Source organism: Phoenix dactylifera, chromosome 1, assembly GCF_051530095.1.
Source record: "Phoenix dactylifera cultivar Ajwa chromosome 1, Ajwa_hap1_PhDact_Kaust_v1.1, whole genome shotgun sequence".
In the NCBI taxonomy this organism is placed as follows: Eukaryota; Viridiplantae; Streptophyta; class Magnoliopsida; order Arecales; family Arecaceae; genus Phoenix; species Phoenix dactylifera.
The window spans coordinates 29,624,046-29,640,493 of record NC_143190.1 but is presented as its reverse complement, the minus strand read 5'-3'; the positions used below and the strand labels follow the sequence as shown (position 1 = coordinate 29,640,493).

The following is a 16,448-nucleotide window of genomic DNA, read 5'->3' as shown; positions in this document are numbered from 1 at the left end:
ATCAAATCTTCACCTTGCGCGGGTAGATGATCACCGCGAATCTGAATTCGTGGTTTTAGGAAGAGGGTTCGCTTGAAGCCGTTCAAACGTCCGGCCTCTACGGGTATCCACACGAAGTAGAGAACCGATCAAAGCTTTCTTGTCTTCCCGGGGTGCTAGCTCCCTTGCAAAGACTCCTTTGATGGCTGATCTCTTCTCTTTCTTTCAACTCTTGAAAGTGCTTGAGAGGAGGAAGAAGAAGGATGAAGAAGAGGAAGTAGATGAACCCCTGCACAGCCTTCTTTCTGTTGCTTGCGCTGGATGAAGAAAAGGAAGAGGAGGAGGCCGCCAACACTTGGAGGTTCCTTCTTTCTTGCTTGCGGCTGCAACTAAGAGGGAGGAAGAGGGTGGCCACGGCACAAGGGAAGAGGGCTCCAATGCTTAGGGCGCCGGCCTCATGGTGCTTCTTATAGCTATCAAGGGCTCCTCCAAAGTTGGAGCCCTAGATAACTTTCCAAAGAAAAAAGGGGGCGCCGGCCCTAGCTCCTCTCTTCTTGTCGCCCCAAGCAATTGGAGAGGGGCTGATGCCCCTCTTAGTTGGTTAACCTAATCCTCTTCCAAAGAGGATTAGGTGCCTCTCTCATGGTTTCATCCTAATCTAATTAGGATTAGCCAATTTGGATTCAATCTATGCTAGTCCCAATCTAATTAGGACTTGAATGGATCATGACTCAATTGAACTCTTCAATCCTAATCCAATTAGGAGTCATGTTGATTCATTAGATTAATAATTAATTAGGACTTAAGGAATCCTAATCCAATTAGGATTTGTTTAATTTTAGTCCTAATCCAATTAGGACTCTATTTGAATCCGAAGTCCTAATCCAATTAGGATTTCTAGGAATCCTACTCCAAGTAGGAATCCAATTTTAATTCAAAACTCCTAATCTCATTAGGATTGAGGAATCCTATTCCAAGTAGGAATGCCAGTCCTAATCCAATTAGAACTCTAGGTATCCTACCCGAAGTAGGATTCTTGTTTCAAGTCCAATTAATTAATTCCTTTTCCTTCTTCAACTTCTTATCAATCAAATTGATTTCTTGTGATTTCTAATCACGATTTCAACCATCGGATCGGTCAATACTTCTAGTGTGTGTGACCCCATAGGTTCTATTCTGACTGGTAGTGAGATATATTGTGATCTCTATCACTATATCATTGAAAACTCCTTTCAATGGGTTGGAACGATTCCAACTCAACTCATTAGGGTTTATCGATCATCAAGATAATCCCTATGAGTCCCACCATCCACCAGTGACACCTAGCAGCATGTAGTGGCTACCCAGCAGAATGGAATGATGAACCTCTAGGTGCAGTTAACATGTGATACAGTCCTACTATCGTGGATCCCTACAGGACGGAGGTCATGGACAACTCATCAAACCCCATTGTCTGTCATATGTCAAGATTTATTCGACTTGAGTTCGATAATGGAAAACTCTTTTTCCACTTTATATTACTGCCCTGGCCAAGGTCTTAGAACTCAGTCTAACAAATCACATAGGATCACTCCTCTTCTATCAAGGTCGATAGATTCCTTATAGGTGCATACCCTACTCCTACAGTGAACCTACTGCAGCCAATCTACACTGCATGGACCCATATGGCTAGAGACCATGTATGTGTGCAGTCAAACTACAATAACCTCACTGTGAGTAGCCGAAGCACCGCAGGTCAAAAGACCAGTCACACTACTGCAACATCAAGTAAGTCACTGACGAGTGGATAGACATCCAAGTGACTTCTTGTCTTGGTCACGCTCAGTACCCTTGTTCTCTAACAAGCACCTGCACTATCACTTCAGTGTCCCTACACTGTGGACTCAAGTCTCGTCCATCCAGAAGGAAAGTGATCTGTGCACTGATCGGATCGATCACCGTCCTCGTGATGATCCATTGATCAGGAGCATTTAGAAATTAATCACCAATGATACATGGCTCAAATTCTCAACTCTTGAGAATATGTATCATCATCTTATTAATTTCTTGGACGATTCATAGACACATAAACAATATGAATGAAAAAGATGCCTTTTATTTATTCAATAATAAATAGTCAAGTACAAAATTATGTCCCTAGAATCAATAATGTGTTAGCCAAATTGGCTTCTAGGGCATACATCTAACACTTCCCTCCAAAATTTTTTTTGGTGCACCTGAACTAATTAACATAGAGTTAACCATATCCATTAAGGTTCTATTCTTTCTCTCAGCTACTCCATTAGATTGGGGTAAATAAGGAGTTGTTACTTCATGAATTATCCCATGTTCTTTACAGAACTGGATCAGCTCAAATGAGGTATATTCACCTCCTCTATCAGACCTTAAGATTTTAATCTTTTTATCTAGTTGGTTTTTAGCTTCTACTTTATAGACTTTGAATTTATTTAAGATCTCATTTTTAGCTTTGATAAGATAAAGGTGACAGTATTTAGAAAGAACATCTATGAAAGTTATAAAATATTTGTTTTTACCCCTTGAGGTTCTTCTTGAGTCACATATATCATTATGTATGAGTTTAAGAAGATCAGAATCTCTACTTACAGAGTGGAAGGGTCTTTTAGTAATTTGGCCTCTACACATATCTCACATTTGTCATTATTCTTAAATTCTAATTTTGGGATTAAGTTCAAGTGCATTAAAAAGCAAATACAATGATTAAAGATGTATCCTCACAAAAGGCCTATGACTCCCTTATGTAGACTTAAGACTCATGTGCCATACATAGCTTGTTGGCGGGATAATTGAACTACATCCTAATCAGCCACATGGGGGAGAAATTCAAATTCAAATTCAAACTTCTTCCATGCAGGGCACATGCTGAAAATTAAATGGGGAAGGTGAGCAAATGGGTTAGACCTATTATTGACTTTAGTAGTAGTACTCTCACCAACAGCTGAAACCAACCTAGGGTGGTGAGCCAGAACCGCATTTGATTCCGTCACCTCCTAAAGTTTTCACCATCAAACTTTTCAGATTTAGCACTAAGATTTTCAGATATGTAGGAAGCCATTAATTTGTAGCTTAACACAATTTTGACACATGTACAAATGAGAAGGTTTATGTCAAATTATTGCACTGATATCTAATTTGAACTTTAGATGTCTAATTGAAAAATCTAAAGAATAACAGCCAGATCAGCTTCAGATCGGTGGTGGAGCACTTGGCTCACTTAAGTACCAGCCTTTCTTAGGCATGTATGCCTTTTTGACAAGCTTTTCTTAGACACCGTTATTCAATAGATAATTTCACTAGATATCGTTCAATTTTATCCTAAGTGCAATATTAAGCTAGCTCCTATGAATTAACCAATTTCCGAATTTTCGTTTGAATGGAATATGGAAATTACTCCGTAAGGAGTCCAAATGGAGGTATTAATAAACCTCTTGGAGATTAAGCAATCTAATATTTTACTTGAAAAATTAAGTACTAAAGTAAAACTAGTATAAATGTGTAACAGCTAAAATAGAACAATTTATAATTATGCAGCAAAATATTTAATAAATATTGCAATCTAAAATCTAGTACTAACAGTACATAAACTTTCCTGGATTGTTAGCCTAGATGCACAAATATAATTGATAAATTAAATATTTCTAATATTCAAAACAGTAAATAAGAAGAATAAACTAGCAAATAATTAACTTGACAATATAATAATAAAATGAAGAAAGAGAGAGAAGATGGCCTGTGGATCGAAGCACGCTGATGCGCTGTCCCAGAAAAGTTTATGCCCCCCACGTACGGGTATGCTGTTACAGATCTCCAAGAGATACGACGACCCAATACAGAACCACGTCTTCCCCGTCAGTGCGCTTCCAGGGAAGAAAGAAGAGTACGTTCACGCTTACAGATTCCTCAAAAGAAACTTAGAAAAATTATGAGGAGAAGAAAAATTTTCTTTATTTCTTTTCTCCCCAATGATCCCTAGAGCCCTTTTTATCTAGACTCTTGAAATAGAGAGAAGAGAACATTTTGATTGTGTTTGAAATGATCCCTAGAGCCCTTTATATAGGCTCAGGCTCGTCAAAAGAAGAAGATTCCCCTTCCGCGGATTGATGACGTGTCTTCTTGTGCTCCTTTGATTCTTCGGCTTATTGCATCTTGGACGTTCATGCTTCGTTCCTTCTTCGATGGGCCTTTCCATACTTGCTCTTGCACTAGATGCATGACACTTGTCATGGTTTGCTTTCTTTGGGAATTTTTCCATGTTTGTTTCCTTGTTTGTGCACGGATGCTTGCCACTTGACCGTTGACTAATTTAGTTTTCAAAATTTTAAAATATTTAATTTAATTCAACAGATGTCTCTGCCATCCACCTTGGGAACTCATAGCCGAAGTAACCCCAGATCCTCAGTTCTTCCAGGCAGCGTGGAGGGTGGAGCTCTTCAAACACCTCCTCGATTCTCTTCATCTCGTCCTCAGTGGGTTGAAGGTCTAGCGTGCAACTTAGCCCGAGTGTTGTAAGCTTGGATTTGTTTCTAATTTCGGCTGCTTTTGCCTCGAAGCTGCTGGATATGCACTCCAACTTATTGATTGAGAGATCCATGAGACGCGAGAGAGATCTTAATTCTTCCATCGTGTAGTATTCCTCTGTCCGGTTGCTCTGCAGCATAAATCCACGCAGTAGTTGAAGATTTTGAAGCCTTCCTAGCCCTGCCGGCATCCCAACCACCTCCGTCCGGATATTCAAGTACCGTAGATTTGTGAGATTCCCTATGCTTTCCGGTATCACGCTTATTTGAGACCATGAGATATTTAGGAACCTCAGGTGTATGAGGTTACCCAAAGAATCTGGCAACCTTTGAATTTTCGGGCCAGTGATATCCAACACTTTACACGAGAAATTTTATTAAAAACAACATCCATTTGAGTCTCAGACATGAGGCTGTTTTGCCATATTAGAGTCCGCAGCGAGTCCTGTTTTACTAACACATCAAAGATTTCCGTTGTTTCACGGTCTCTTACGTATACCTTGCGCAGCTTCATCGGCTCGTTACTGCTGCCTGCTTCATGCCCCTTTCTGAGAAACGAGCTCTCATCTCGTGCCAGATACCGAGCAAGACAGTGCAGGAGGTCATGCATCTGGAATGCCATTTGATCGTCAAGACATGGCTGTAGAAGATTTCGCATTATCAGCTCTCTGCAGTACTCTTCTGCTGTCTCTTCCATAGTCGAACTCCCCTCAGCTTTCACAAATCCCTCAGCAATCCAAAGTGCAGTAATATCCTTCTTAAGGATTCTATAGTCTTCAGGAAACAATGAGCAGTATATAAAACATTGCTTTAGACAGCTGGGTAGATCTTGGTATAATGCTCCCTTAATCTCCTCAGGAAGCCCGGATGTGGACCATGCAGTGCTTTCAAAAACTCCATTCCAAGCTCTCCTGGTCTTCTCCTTCGTGCATAGCACCCCTGCAACCATTTTGATGGCTAGAGGTAGGCCATCACATTTCTCAACAATCTTCATCCCTATGTCCTTGAGATGCTGGATCTCTCCCTCCTCTCCTGTCAAGACCACCTTCTTGCAGAGCAATGACCAACTATCCTCTGAAGACAGTTTGTGGACGTGATGGGTGTGCACTGCCATCATCTGCTTTGTGATCTGTTCATTTCTTGTAGTGACAAGGATCCTACTGCCAGCAGCACAACTTTTTAACGTGTTACATAACAAGTCACACCAAACCTTTGCAGTCCAAATGTCATCAAGAACAAGAAACACCTTCTTACCCCCAAGACTGCTCTCGACTTTGGGCTCAAGCGAGGACCTACTTTGCTCTTGGGCCTCACCGGAGATATCTTTCAGCAAATTTATGTCATCAAACTCTTGCGATACACACACCCACTTCTTCACTGAGAACTCCTCCTGAATCCTCTGGTCATTATATATCCTTTGAGCAAGTGTGGTCTTGCCAATTCCACCTGCACCCACAATTGCAAAAACAAGAATGTTTCTCCGTCCGTCATCCTTAATTAGCGAATCAACCAAGCTCTGAGTGTGCTCTTCAATTTTAGATCCTACAATATCAATATCGCCTACAGAAGATGTCATGCGACTACTTGGAGATGTCACTTGCTGCTTGTCATGGGAAGTGAGCTCAAGATTGAGATCGGATCTCAACCTCGAGATGTTCTCAAGCTTCAGATTGAGATCTCTAATTTTCGTGCCAATCTCATGAGCAACCAGAGGCTTTCTGATGCAAGACAGAAGGGGAAAGGGGAAGCATACCGAAGAAGTGGAGGAAGAAGCTTCACTACACTTGTCGGCCTCGATGCGATAGAGGTCGAGGATATCATCAGCATCGTACATGAAATCCTTGAGCTCCTTGAGCCAGTCATCCACGTTCTTATCATTGATCCTCTTCCTCTCGGCATCGGCAAGGACATTGCTGATCTTACGGAGCTTGTTCTGGAGCTTTTTGATCTCGCCAGGCACACCTAAGAGCATGTCAACCTCTTTCTTCGCCGACTCGACCAGTAGTTCAAAAAAAATGGAGACGAAGGCATCCAATATCATCGCCATCTTCTTCCTAGACTAGTTGGGACTGGGAGAAAAGGAAGAGATTGCTAGATCTGATTGCTCTCACAATGGCTATCAGGGACCAGGTCCGGGAGTCAGTGGAGGACTCTGATATGAGATGAGAGCAAAGGCATTGACTCCATATGCATTGACACCAATCCGGATTCTCTGTGATACGTGTTTGCACCGCAGAGAGTAGCAGAGTGCTCATGGAGACCGACCACATCATCCATCACGGCGACTGATAGCTGGTCCGGGAGTCGGTAGGAATGAATCTAATACGAGATAAGGGCAACGGCATCGATTCCAACTCCAGTCAGGATCCTTTGCGGCGTGTGTTTGCACAGCAGACAGCTGTGCCGCGCTCGGTCACCGCCACATCATCAACACGGAGATAGATAGCTGATGCGGCGATGGCCGAGAGCTATACGGCAGTGCACCCGCTCTTTCTCGCAATTCAGTAAATCCTCTCCGCACGGTACCGTTGGAAAGAGACAAAGCACCAACTTAATGCTTGCTAGGCTGCTTGCAAAAGAAAGTGTTGCTGGAAATTGGACCCGGGGGCAATCTTCGGTCGAGGAGAGGGAGCGACTGTTAGTCCTCACGGCGGGGCGGCGGTCTGTCGGCGGGCGGCGTCCTCCGTCCGGGGCGGTCGGAGAGAAGGAACAGCAGGTCCTCGCAGCGGGGCGGCGATCCGTTGGCTGGCGGCGTCCTCCGTCCGGGTGCCTGCACACGAACCGGTGGCCGGGTTCTCCGGCGCCGGCCCTCCGACGCTCAAGTCAGGGAGGGGGCAAATAGTGGGGAGAAGGAGATAAACAGTGATTTTTGGGTGTATGAATGTTCCAATCCCCTCTTGAGAGGCCAAGGCTCCCTTTTATATGCGGGGGTCGGTTTACCTGTGATGTAACAGGGCGAGGCCGTAGTACGGCTTGGCATGTTGTTCAGGTCGGCGCTCGGTCAGGCGAATCATTGCACTGATGTCGGCGGTATGGCCGAGATCAGAGACTTATCATAGTCGACTAGACCCTGCTGGGTCGATTTGCCGTGGAGAGCTGGGGATCCGTAGATGTCAGGAGCCATGCGCATTTATTGTGGAGTAAGTCGGAGATCCGCATTTATTATGGAGTAAGCCGGAGATCCGCATTTATTGTTGAGTGTGCCGGAAGATTACAGCGGTCATGCGCAATAAATGCCGGAGGGGTGTTAGAGTACGGTCCTCGGACATCGGGGTTTCTCTTAGGTCGGAGGTTTCGGGGTCGGTCGTCTTGTGGCCGAGCGTTCCGAGGTCGGACGCTGACTTCGGCTGTCCGGGGTCGGAGGTTGTACGGCTTCTTAGGGGCATTTATGTCATTTGGGGGGAAACTTTATTCCCCCCAACACTACCCCCCGACTTCCGAGTTCGAGCGGCTTGTGGGACTCGGACGTGGGAAGTAAAGTCTGTCACTAAGGTTGGGGGGAAGGTCTCGCCCGCCCCCTTGTGCTTTCCGGAGCTTTCATGGTGAGATATGCGCCCTTTGGCGTCTCGAGGCTGCTTTATTCGGTGAGCTAATGACAAGGAGGGCGTCTAGTTGGGTGTACCTCTTGCATTCTCGGGGTCATGCTTCGCATGGTGGAGTAGGTCGCTTCCCTTCCTCGTCGACCTCCGGAGTCATTTTTGACTTGTAAAAGGGGCTCGGGCTTCCCATGGACCCGGCGACTCCTGCCGGAGTTGAGAGGATCTGGGGAGGCTCTGTTGATTTGTAGCCCTTTTTGAGATCGAGGGGGCTTAAGACCCTATGGTCGGACCTCGGAGCACCTCAACCTTGGTCGAGGGATCTCACGTCAGGTCGGCGGGTTCGTGGACGCTTTGCTGACCTGTGATACCTCCCGAGGTCGAGGGAGTCTGGTTCTCTACGATCGACCCTCGGGGCATCCCGACCTTAGTCGAGGGATCGTTCGTCAGGTCGGCTGGTCTGGGCACGCTCTACCGACCGGCGACGCTTCCCGAGGTCGAGGGAGTCTGGTTCTCTACGGTCGACCCTCGGGGCATCCCGACCTTAGTCGAGGGATCGCTCGCTTCGGGGATCGGGGATCGTCGACCGCTCCCGGGGGTCCACTTTGTGGCGCCCCGGGTGGAGCCACCCTTTCCACCCCTCACGGCGCCTTCCCGAGGTCGAGGGAGTCTGGTTCTCTACGGTCGACCCTCGGGGCATCCCGACCTTAGTCGAGGGATCGTTCGTCAGGTCGGCTGGTCTGGGCACGCTCTACCGACCGGCGACGCTTCCCGAGGTCGAGGGAGTCTGGTTCTCTACGGTCGACCCTCGGGGCATCCCGACCTTAGTCGAGGGATCGCTCGCTTCGGGGATCGGGGATCGTCGACCGCTCCCGGGGGTCCACTTTGTGGCGCCCCGGGTGGAGCCACCCTTTCCACCCCTCACGGCGCCTTTCCGAGGTCGAGGGAGTCTGGTTCTCTACGGTCGACCCTCGGGGCATCCCGACCTTAGTCGAGGGATCGCTCGCTTCGGGGATCGGGGATCGTCGACCGCTCCCGGGGGTCCACTTTGTGGCGCCCCGGGTGGAGCCACCCTTTCCACCCCTCACGGCGCCTTCCCGAGGTCGAGGGAGTCTGGTTCTCTACGGTCGACCCTCGGGGCATCCCGACCTTAGTCGAGGGATCGTTCGTCAGGTCGGCTGGTCTGGGCACGCTCTACCGACCGGCGACGCTTTCCGAGGTCGAGGGAGTCTGGTTCTCTACGGTCGACCCTCGGGGCATCCCGACCTTAGTCGAGGGATCGCTCGCTTCGGGGATCGGGGATCGTCGACCGCTCCCGGGGGTCCACTTTGTGGCGCCCCGGGTGGAGCCACCCTTTCCACCCCTCACGGCGCCTTCCCGAGGTCGAGGGAGTCTGATTCTCTACGGTCGACCCTCGGGGCATCCCGACCTTAGTCGAGGAGGCGCTACGGGGGGCCGCGAAGGTACTACCCCATTGTTGGTGTTGAGCGCCACGGGGGACTGCGAAGGTACTACCCCGTCTTCCCGAAGTGTCGAGGGGTCTGGGCACGCACTGTCGACACTCGGGGCATCTCGACCTTAGTCGAGGAATCTTGCACCAGTCGACGTTTCACCGTCCTGCGATTCTTCCCGAGGTCGAGGGAGTTTGGGACTCTACGGTCGAGCCTCGAGGCATCCCGATTTTCGCCGGGGAATCTGAGGATCACAGACGACCCAATATTAGAAGAGGATTACAGTCATCAAAATGAGAGAAATATTTGCAGAAAAAGGAGCTGAGTCCATTATCCTGATTATCTTGAACCCCTTGGGGTTTCACTGGTAGTACATTCGTAAATTCTCGGAGTTCCAGCTTCGTGGGATCAGAGTCCCTTCCAGGGACTTCAATTTGTACGCCCCTGGCCGTTGTACCCGGGCGATTTGATACGGTCCTTCCCAGTTTGGGGCGAGCTTTCCTTGCTCGGTTGGTTGAGAAGCCTCGGCTTCCCTGAGGACGAGGTCCCCTACTTTGAAGAGCTTGGGCTTAACTCTGGAGTTGTAGTATTGGGCCGTTCGCTGTTGATATCTCGCCATGCGCACCCGGGCGACCTCTCTTGTCTCTTCGACGAGGTCCAAATTGCTCCTGAGCTGGGAGGAATTGGTATCGGGGTCGTAATGCTCCACCCTCGGAGAAGGCAAGCCGATCTCCAATGGGATGACGGCCTCAGTGCCGTATGCTAGGTTGAAGGGGGTCTCTCCCGTGGGCAGTCGGAACGTGGTCCGGTATGCCCAAAGGACATTGTACAAGTCCTCGACCCACTGTCCTTTGGACCGATCAAGCCTAGCTTTGAGTCCCTGTAAAATAGTTCGGTTAGTTACCTCAGTTTCCCCGTTTGTCTGGGGATGGGCAACCGAGGTGAAGCGATGATCAATGTCGAGCTCAGAGCAAAACTTCCTGAAATGAACATTGTCAAATTGTCGACCATTGTCAGATATAAGGATACGGGGTAGTCCGAATTGGCAGATTATAGACTTCCACACGAAGTCCCGCATCTTTTGCTCGGTGATCCGGGCAACAGGTTCGGCCTCGACCCATTTGGTGAAGTAGTCGATGGAGACGACCAGGAACTTTCTCTGTCCGGTGGCCAGGGGAAAGGGCCCCAGGATGTCGATCCCCCATTGGGCAAACGGCCAGGGGGCGATGATGGAGGTCAGCAGAGCTGAAGGTCGGCGCTGGATATTGGCGTTTCGTTGGCACCGATCGCACTTGCGGACGAAATCTGTTGCGTCCTTCTGGAGTGTGGGCCAGTAGTATCCCTGCCGCAGGATCTTATGGGCCAAGGCTCGACCCCCTAGGTGATTTCCGCAGATCCCTTCATGGACCTCTCGGAGGGCGTAGTCCGCCTCGGAGGGGCGGAGGCATCTGAGAAGGGGAGAAGTAAATGATTGTCGATAGAGTTTATTCTCGTACAAGACATACCGGGGAGCCTGGCGCTTGATTCGGCGAGCCTCCGTCTCGTCATGAGGTAGAGTTCCGTCCTGAAGATAGCAGACAAGCCCGTCGATCCAGCTTGGCTCGGAGTCGATGCACATAGTGGGCTCGGGTTCCTCCGTGCTGGGGACCCGAAGATACTCGAGCGCTGTTCCCTTGGGAAGCTCGCTCATGCGGGAGGTGGCCAGTTTGGATAGCTGGTCTACCCTGAGGTTTTCCGCTCTGGGAATATACTGAATATTGAAAGAATTCAGGGCAGATGTGAGTTCCCGCACCTTTTGGAGATACTTTTGCATGGATGGCTCTTTAGCTTCAAAATCTCCTTGGACCTGGTTCACCACCAGCTGGGAGTTGCTGAAGGCCGTCAGATCTCCCACTTTTAGTTCTTTCGCCAGCTTGAGCCCGGCGATGAGAGCCTCATACTCGGCCTCATTGTTCGAGGCCGGGAACTCGAGGCGTAGAGCTTGCTCGGCCACCACTCCATCTGGACTGGTGAGGATAAGTCCGGCCCCGCTGCCCCCCGGGGTCGAAGACCCATCCGAGTGCAGGACCCATGGCTGCTTCGGGGTCTCCTCCACGGACTCAGATGGCGGCTCGGGGTCGTCCGGAAGGGTGCACTCCACGATGAAGTCGGCGAGTATCTGAGCTTTGATAGCCGGCCTGGGCCGATATTCTAGGTCGAATTCCTCGAGCTCGACCGCCCATTTGGCGATCCTCCCCGCACGATCCGACCTCTGCAATATCTGCTTCATAGGCTGGTCGGTTAATATAGCTATCGTGTGGGCTTGGAAGTAAGGCCTGAGTCTCCGAGCCGAGATGATGAGAGCGAAGATGGTCTTCTCAAGTTTAGAATATCGGGTCTCAGCATCCCTGAGGACCCGGCTGGTGTAATAGACCGGCTTTTGGAGCTTGTCTTCTTTCCGGACGAGGACCGAGCTTACTGCAGCTGGGGAGACGGCCAGATATAAGTAAAGAATTTCGCCCTTCTGGGGCTTGGTGAGCAGCGGGGGAGAGGCCAAAAGGCTCCGAAGCTCTTCAAAGGCTTGCTGGCATTCTTCTGTCCACCGGAAGTCTTTCGGCCGTTTGAGGCTCTTGAAGAAGGGGAGGCAACGCTCGGCTGATCGAGAAACAAACCTTCCCAAGGCGGCTACCCGCCCCGCGAGCCGCTGCACCTCCTTAACTGTCTTTGGAGGCGACATCTCTTGCAGTGCCCGGATTTTCTCCGGGTTGGCTTCAATTCCGCGTTGGGTCACTATGAAACCCAGGAACTTGCCCGAGGTGACCCCGAACGCGCACTTCGCCGGATTGAGTTTCATTTGGTATTTTCTGAGCTTGGCGAATGTCTCGTTGAGATCGGCTATGTGGTGTTCCGCCGCTTGGCTCTTTACCAGCATGTCGTCCACATAGACTTCCATGTTCCGGCCGATCTGGTCTTTAAAGATTTGGCTGACCAGTCTCTGATAGGTGGCCCCAGCGTTTTTCAGGCCAAAGGGCATCACCTTGTAGCAGTAGGTGCCCTTGTCGGTGATGAAGGCCGTCTTCTCCTCGTCTTCTGGCGCCATTCGGATTTGGTTGTATCCTGAAAAGGCGTCCATAAAAGTTAGCAGTTGGTGTCCTGAAGTGGAGTCGACGAGCTGGTCGATGCTCGGGAGAGGGAAGCTGTCTTTTGGGCAGGCCTTGTTCAGGTCGGTGTAGTCCACGCACATACGCCATTTTCCGTTGGCCTTCTTTACGAGGACCACGTTGGCGAGCCAATCCGGGTAGGAGACCTCCCGGATGAAGCCGGCTCCGAGGAGTTTGTCCACCTCCTCGGCCGCAGCTCGTTGTCGCTCAGGGGCGGAGCCTCTTTTCTTCTACTTTACAGGCCTGCTGGTTGGCCTCACCTGGAGTCGGTGGACCATGACCTCGGGGTCAATTCCTGGCATGTCCGCGGGCGACCAGGCGAAGACGTCAGCGTTGTCCCGCAGGATGCTGACGAGGCGATTCCTCTCATGGGCGCCGAGGCCGGAGCCAACCTGCACGGTTAGCTCGGGAAAATTTTCTTGTAGTGGGATTTGAATAAGGAGCTCACCGGGCTCTACTTGCTTCTTCCAGAGGGTGTCCCTCGCATCGAGGGTTTCTATGGGCAGTGAAGGGCCCATCGGGTGGTCTGGCACCTCGGCTGGTTGCTTTACTGTGTGGGCCGCCATGTAGCATTGCTTGGCGACCAGTTGGTCTCCGCGGACCTCGCCCACTCCTTGGCCGGTGGGGAACCGCATGAGCAAATGGCGAGTTGAAACCACGGCTCGAAGGGCATTTAACCCTGGGCGCCCAAGGATGGCGTTGTAGACCGAGGGCAGACGGACCACCAGGAAGTCCATCCTCACAGTGCTCTCCCGGGGGGCGAGGCCAACTGTGACAAGGAAGCTAGCCTCACCTTCAACCGGGACCGCATCTCCGGTAAACCCGACCAGCGGGGCATTGATTCTCCGGAGGTGTCCTTCTGTCAACCCCATTTTTTGGTAGGCATGGTAGTACAAAATGTTGGCTGAGCTTCCATTGTCAACTAGGACACGCTTTACATCAAACCTATTTACAATCATTGAGATGACCACAGCGTCATCGTGAGGGGTCTCGACCCCTTCTAAGTCCTCGTCCGAGAACGAGATGACTTCATCAGTGCGTGGGCGCTTCGGGGGTGCTCCCTGGGCGGCTGTTCCTGCCGAGGTCCGCCCAATCATGTTGATGGTGCCGGCGATAGGCCTGTTGCCGCCAGGATTTTCGGTTGGTGCGACATTCTCCGCCGGCCTCCTTTCCTCATGTCGGTTCCTCACGAACCGGTTGAGTACTCCCCGTCTGATGAGCGCTTCTATCTCGTCCCGGAGTTGGAAGCAGTCCTCCGTGTCATGCCCGCGATCTCGGTGGAAGCGGCAGTACTTCCTAGAATTTCGGGGAAATCCCGTGTCTCGCATAGGAGGCGGGGGTCGGAAGAAGTCCCGACCCTCAATTTTCATCAGGATCTCGGCCCGAGGAGCATTGACGGGTGTATAGTTCTCGTACCTCGCCTGGTACGTCCGGGGCCGTGGTGGAGACCTCGGACGAGGAGGTGTCCTCTGCTGAGGTCGCCCCTGCTGACGGGGCGGGCTCCTCAGTCTGGGGAGATTCTTCTCTCGGCGGGGAGACCGGCTCCTTTGTCGACTGCGCTCCTCGCGGCGCTTCTTCCGCTTCTTCGAGGTGGGCTCGATTGCCCCCCGCCTGGAGGCGATTGCCTCCTCGGCCTTGGCGTACTTCCGGGCTCGGGCCAGCATTTCGGTGAAGTCGGCCGGGAAGCTCTTCTCGATGGAGAAGAGGAATCGGTAGGAGCGGACCCCAGTCTTCAGAGCCGACATGGCTATCGACTGGTCTAGCTCGCGAACCTCCCATGTGGCGGCGGTAAAGCGGTCCAGGTACTCTTTGAGGGACTCCCCCTCCTCCTGCTTGATGTCCAGGAGGGAGTCTGATGTCCGTCGCTGGCGCCGGCTGGCAGCAAAGTTGGTGGCGAACTGCCTGCCGAGCTGCTCAAAAGAGGACACCGTGTTCGGCTTCAGACCAGAGAACCAAAGCCGAGCGGTCCCTCGGAGGGTTGCTGGGAAGGCCTTGCAGAGTATGGCCTCCGAGGACCCTTGTAGGGCCATGAGGGCCCGATAACTCTCCAAGTGGTCGAGGGGGTCGGTGATTCCGCTGTAGGGCTCCACCTGGGGCATTTTGAACCTCGCGGGAACTGGCTCGTCCTCGATCTGGCGGGAGAAGGGGGACTTGGTAGTGAACTCAAAGTCCCCTTCCTGTCTTGCCTTCTTGCTGTGGAGTGCCGCAATCTGGCGCTCCAGATGCTCGACTTTTCGGTCGAGCTCCCCCACCCGTGGGATTGTCGCTGTGGTTTGCGCCAGCTCACGGTGATCCGGGGCTGACTCCGCCTCAGAAAGTTGGGGTCTCCGGTCGAAACCTTCTCCCGGTAACTCTCTCCGGGGAGAAGCTCGTTCTCCATTGTTGGCTCTGGAGGAGCCATGCAAATTTTGGCTGGGGAGAACCGGGCCGTTGGGGAGACACTCCGGCGGGGCCTGGGCCTGCGCGGGAAGTGCCGGTAAAGCCTCCACGCGCCGCAGGCCCTGAACGGCGGCGGCCAGGGCCTGGACTTGCTGTGCCAGGGCATTGAACTGTTCCGGCTGGACCTGAGGAGCTGGGTCAGCCGGAGTTGGAGAATTCTGGACGGAGTGTCCAGGACTTTGCGGGGGACGCCGGGAGACGTTAGAGGCTCCCTTACTTCTCAACTTCATGACTGCTACTCGGGCCCTTCCTCTAGCGCCAACTGTTGCTGGAAATTGGACCCGGGGGCAATCTTCGGTCGAGGAGAGGGAGCGACTGTTAGTCCTCACGGCGGGGCGGCGGTCTGTCGGCGAGCGGCGTCCTCCGTCCGGGGCGGTCGGAGAGAAGGAACAGCAGGTCCTCGCAGCGGGGCGGCGATCCGTTGGCTGGCGGCGTCCTCCGTCCGGGTGCCTGCACACGAACCGGTGGCCGGGTTCTCCGGCGCCGGCCCTCCGACGCTCAAGTCAGGGAGGGGGCAAATAGTGGGGAGAAGGAGATAAACAGTGATTTTTGGGTGTATGAATGTTCCAATCCCCTCTTGAGAGGCCAAGGCTCCCTTTTATATGCGGGGGTCGGTTTACCTGTGATGTAACAGGGCGAGGCCGTAGTACGGCTTGGCATGTTGTTCAGGTCGGCGCTCGGTCAGGCGAATCATTGCACTGATGTCGGCGGTATGGCCGAGATCAGAGACTTATCATAGTCGACTAGACCCTGCTGGGTCGATTTGCCGTGGAGAGCTGGGGATCCGTAGATGTCAGGAGCCATGCGCATTTATTGTGGAGTAAGTCGGAGATCCGCATTTATTATGGAGTAAGCCGGAGATCCGCATTTATTGTTGAGTGTGCCGGAAGATTACAGCGGCCATGCGCAATAAATGCCGGAGGGGTGTTAGAGTACGGTCCTCGGACATCGGGGTTTCTCTTAGGTCGGAGGTTTCGGGGTCGGTCGTCTTGTGGCCGAGCGTTCCGAGGTCGGACGCTGACTTCGGCTGTTCGGGGTCGGAGGTTGTACGGCTTCTTAGGGGCATTTATGTCATTTGGGGGGAAACTTTATTCCCCCCAACAGAAAGGAAAAAAAAAAAAGGAATCCCATGCTTTCCCGATCGTGCATGCTCATAGAGAGAACGAAGCCACGAATTGTATGGCCTCATATATAGCTGACCATTCCAGAAAGAAAGGCTCTATAGGTTGGAAAAATGTAGCATCCCAGAGCGATTCGAAACTTGCTATTTTTTAACTTTTTTTTGGATGTATCCACACTAGAAGTTTATAAGCTATCCACCTTAACAAGAACAAAAAAGAAGAATCCCACAAGTTGTTGTGGCTTCTA

At 51.4% G+C, this 16,448-nt stretch overlaps 1 protein-coding gene across 1 annotated transcript; it reads right to left on the bottom strand.

Moving 5' to 3' along the window:
* Positions 1–4,324: 4,324 nt before the first annotated feature.
* Positions 4,325–6,561, bottom strand: LOC120103884 (disease resistance protein RGA2-like). Its single transcript, XM_039121916.3, has 2 exons — positions 5,014–6,561; positions 4,325–4,645 (listed from the first exon to the last, which is right to left on the bottom strand). The coding sequence occupies exons 1-2, from the start codon at positions 6,559–6,561 to the stop codon at positions 4,325–4,327; spliced, it is 1,869 nt and encodes a 622-aa protein (XP_038977844.3).
* Positions 6,562–16,448: the final 9,887 nt, after the last annotated feature.

Bases quoted from the DNA above. Each gene is read 5' to 3' on its own strand.
- LOC120103884 (XM_039121916.3), bottom strand. From the start codon at position 6,561: ATGGCGATGATATTGGATGCCTTCGTCTCCATTTTTTTTGAACTACTG. The intron at 4,646-5,013 runs GTATACGTAAGA...TTTATGCTGCAG, and splicing joins AGCCGATGAAGCTGCGCAAG to AGCAACCGGACAGAGGAATA.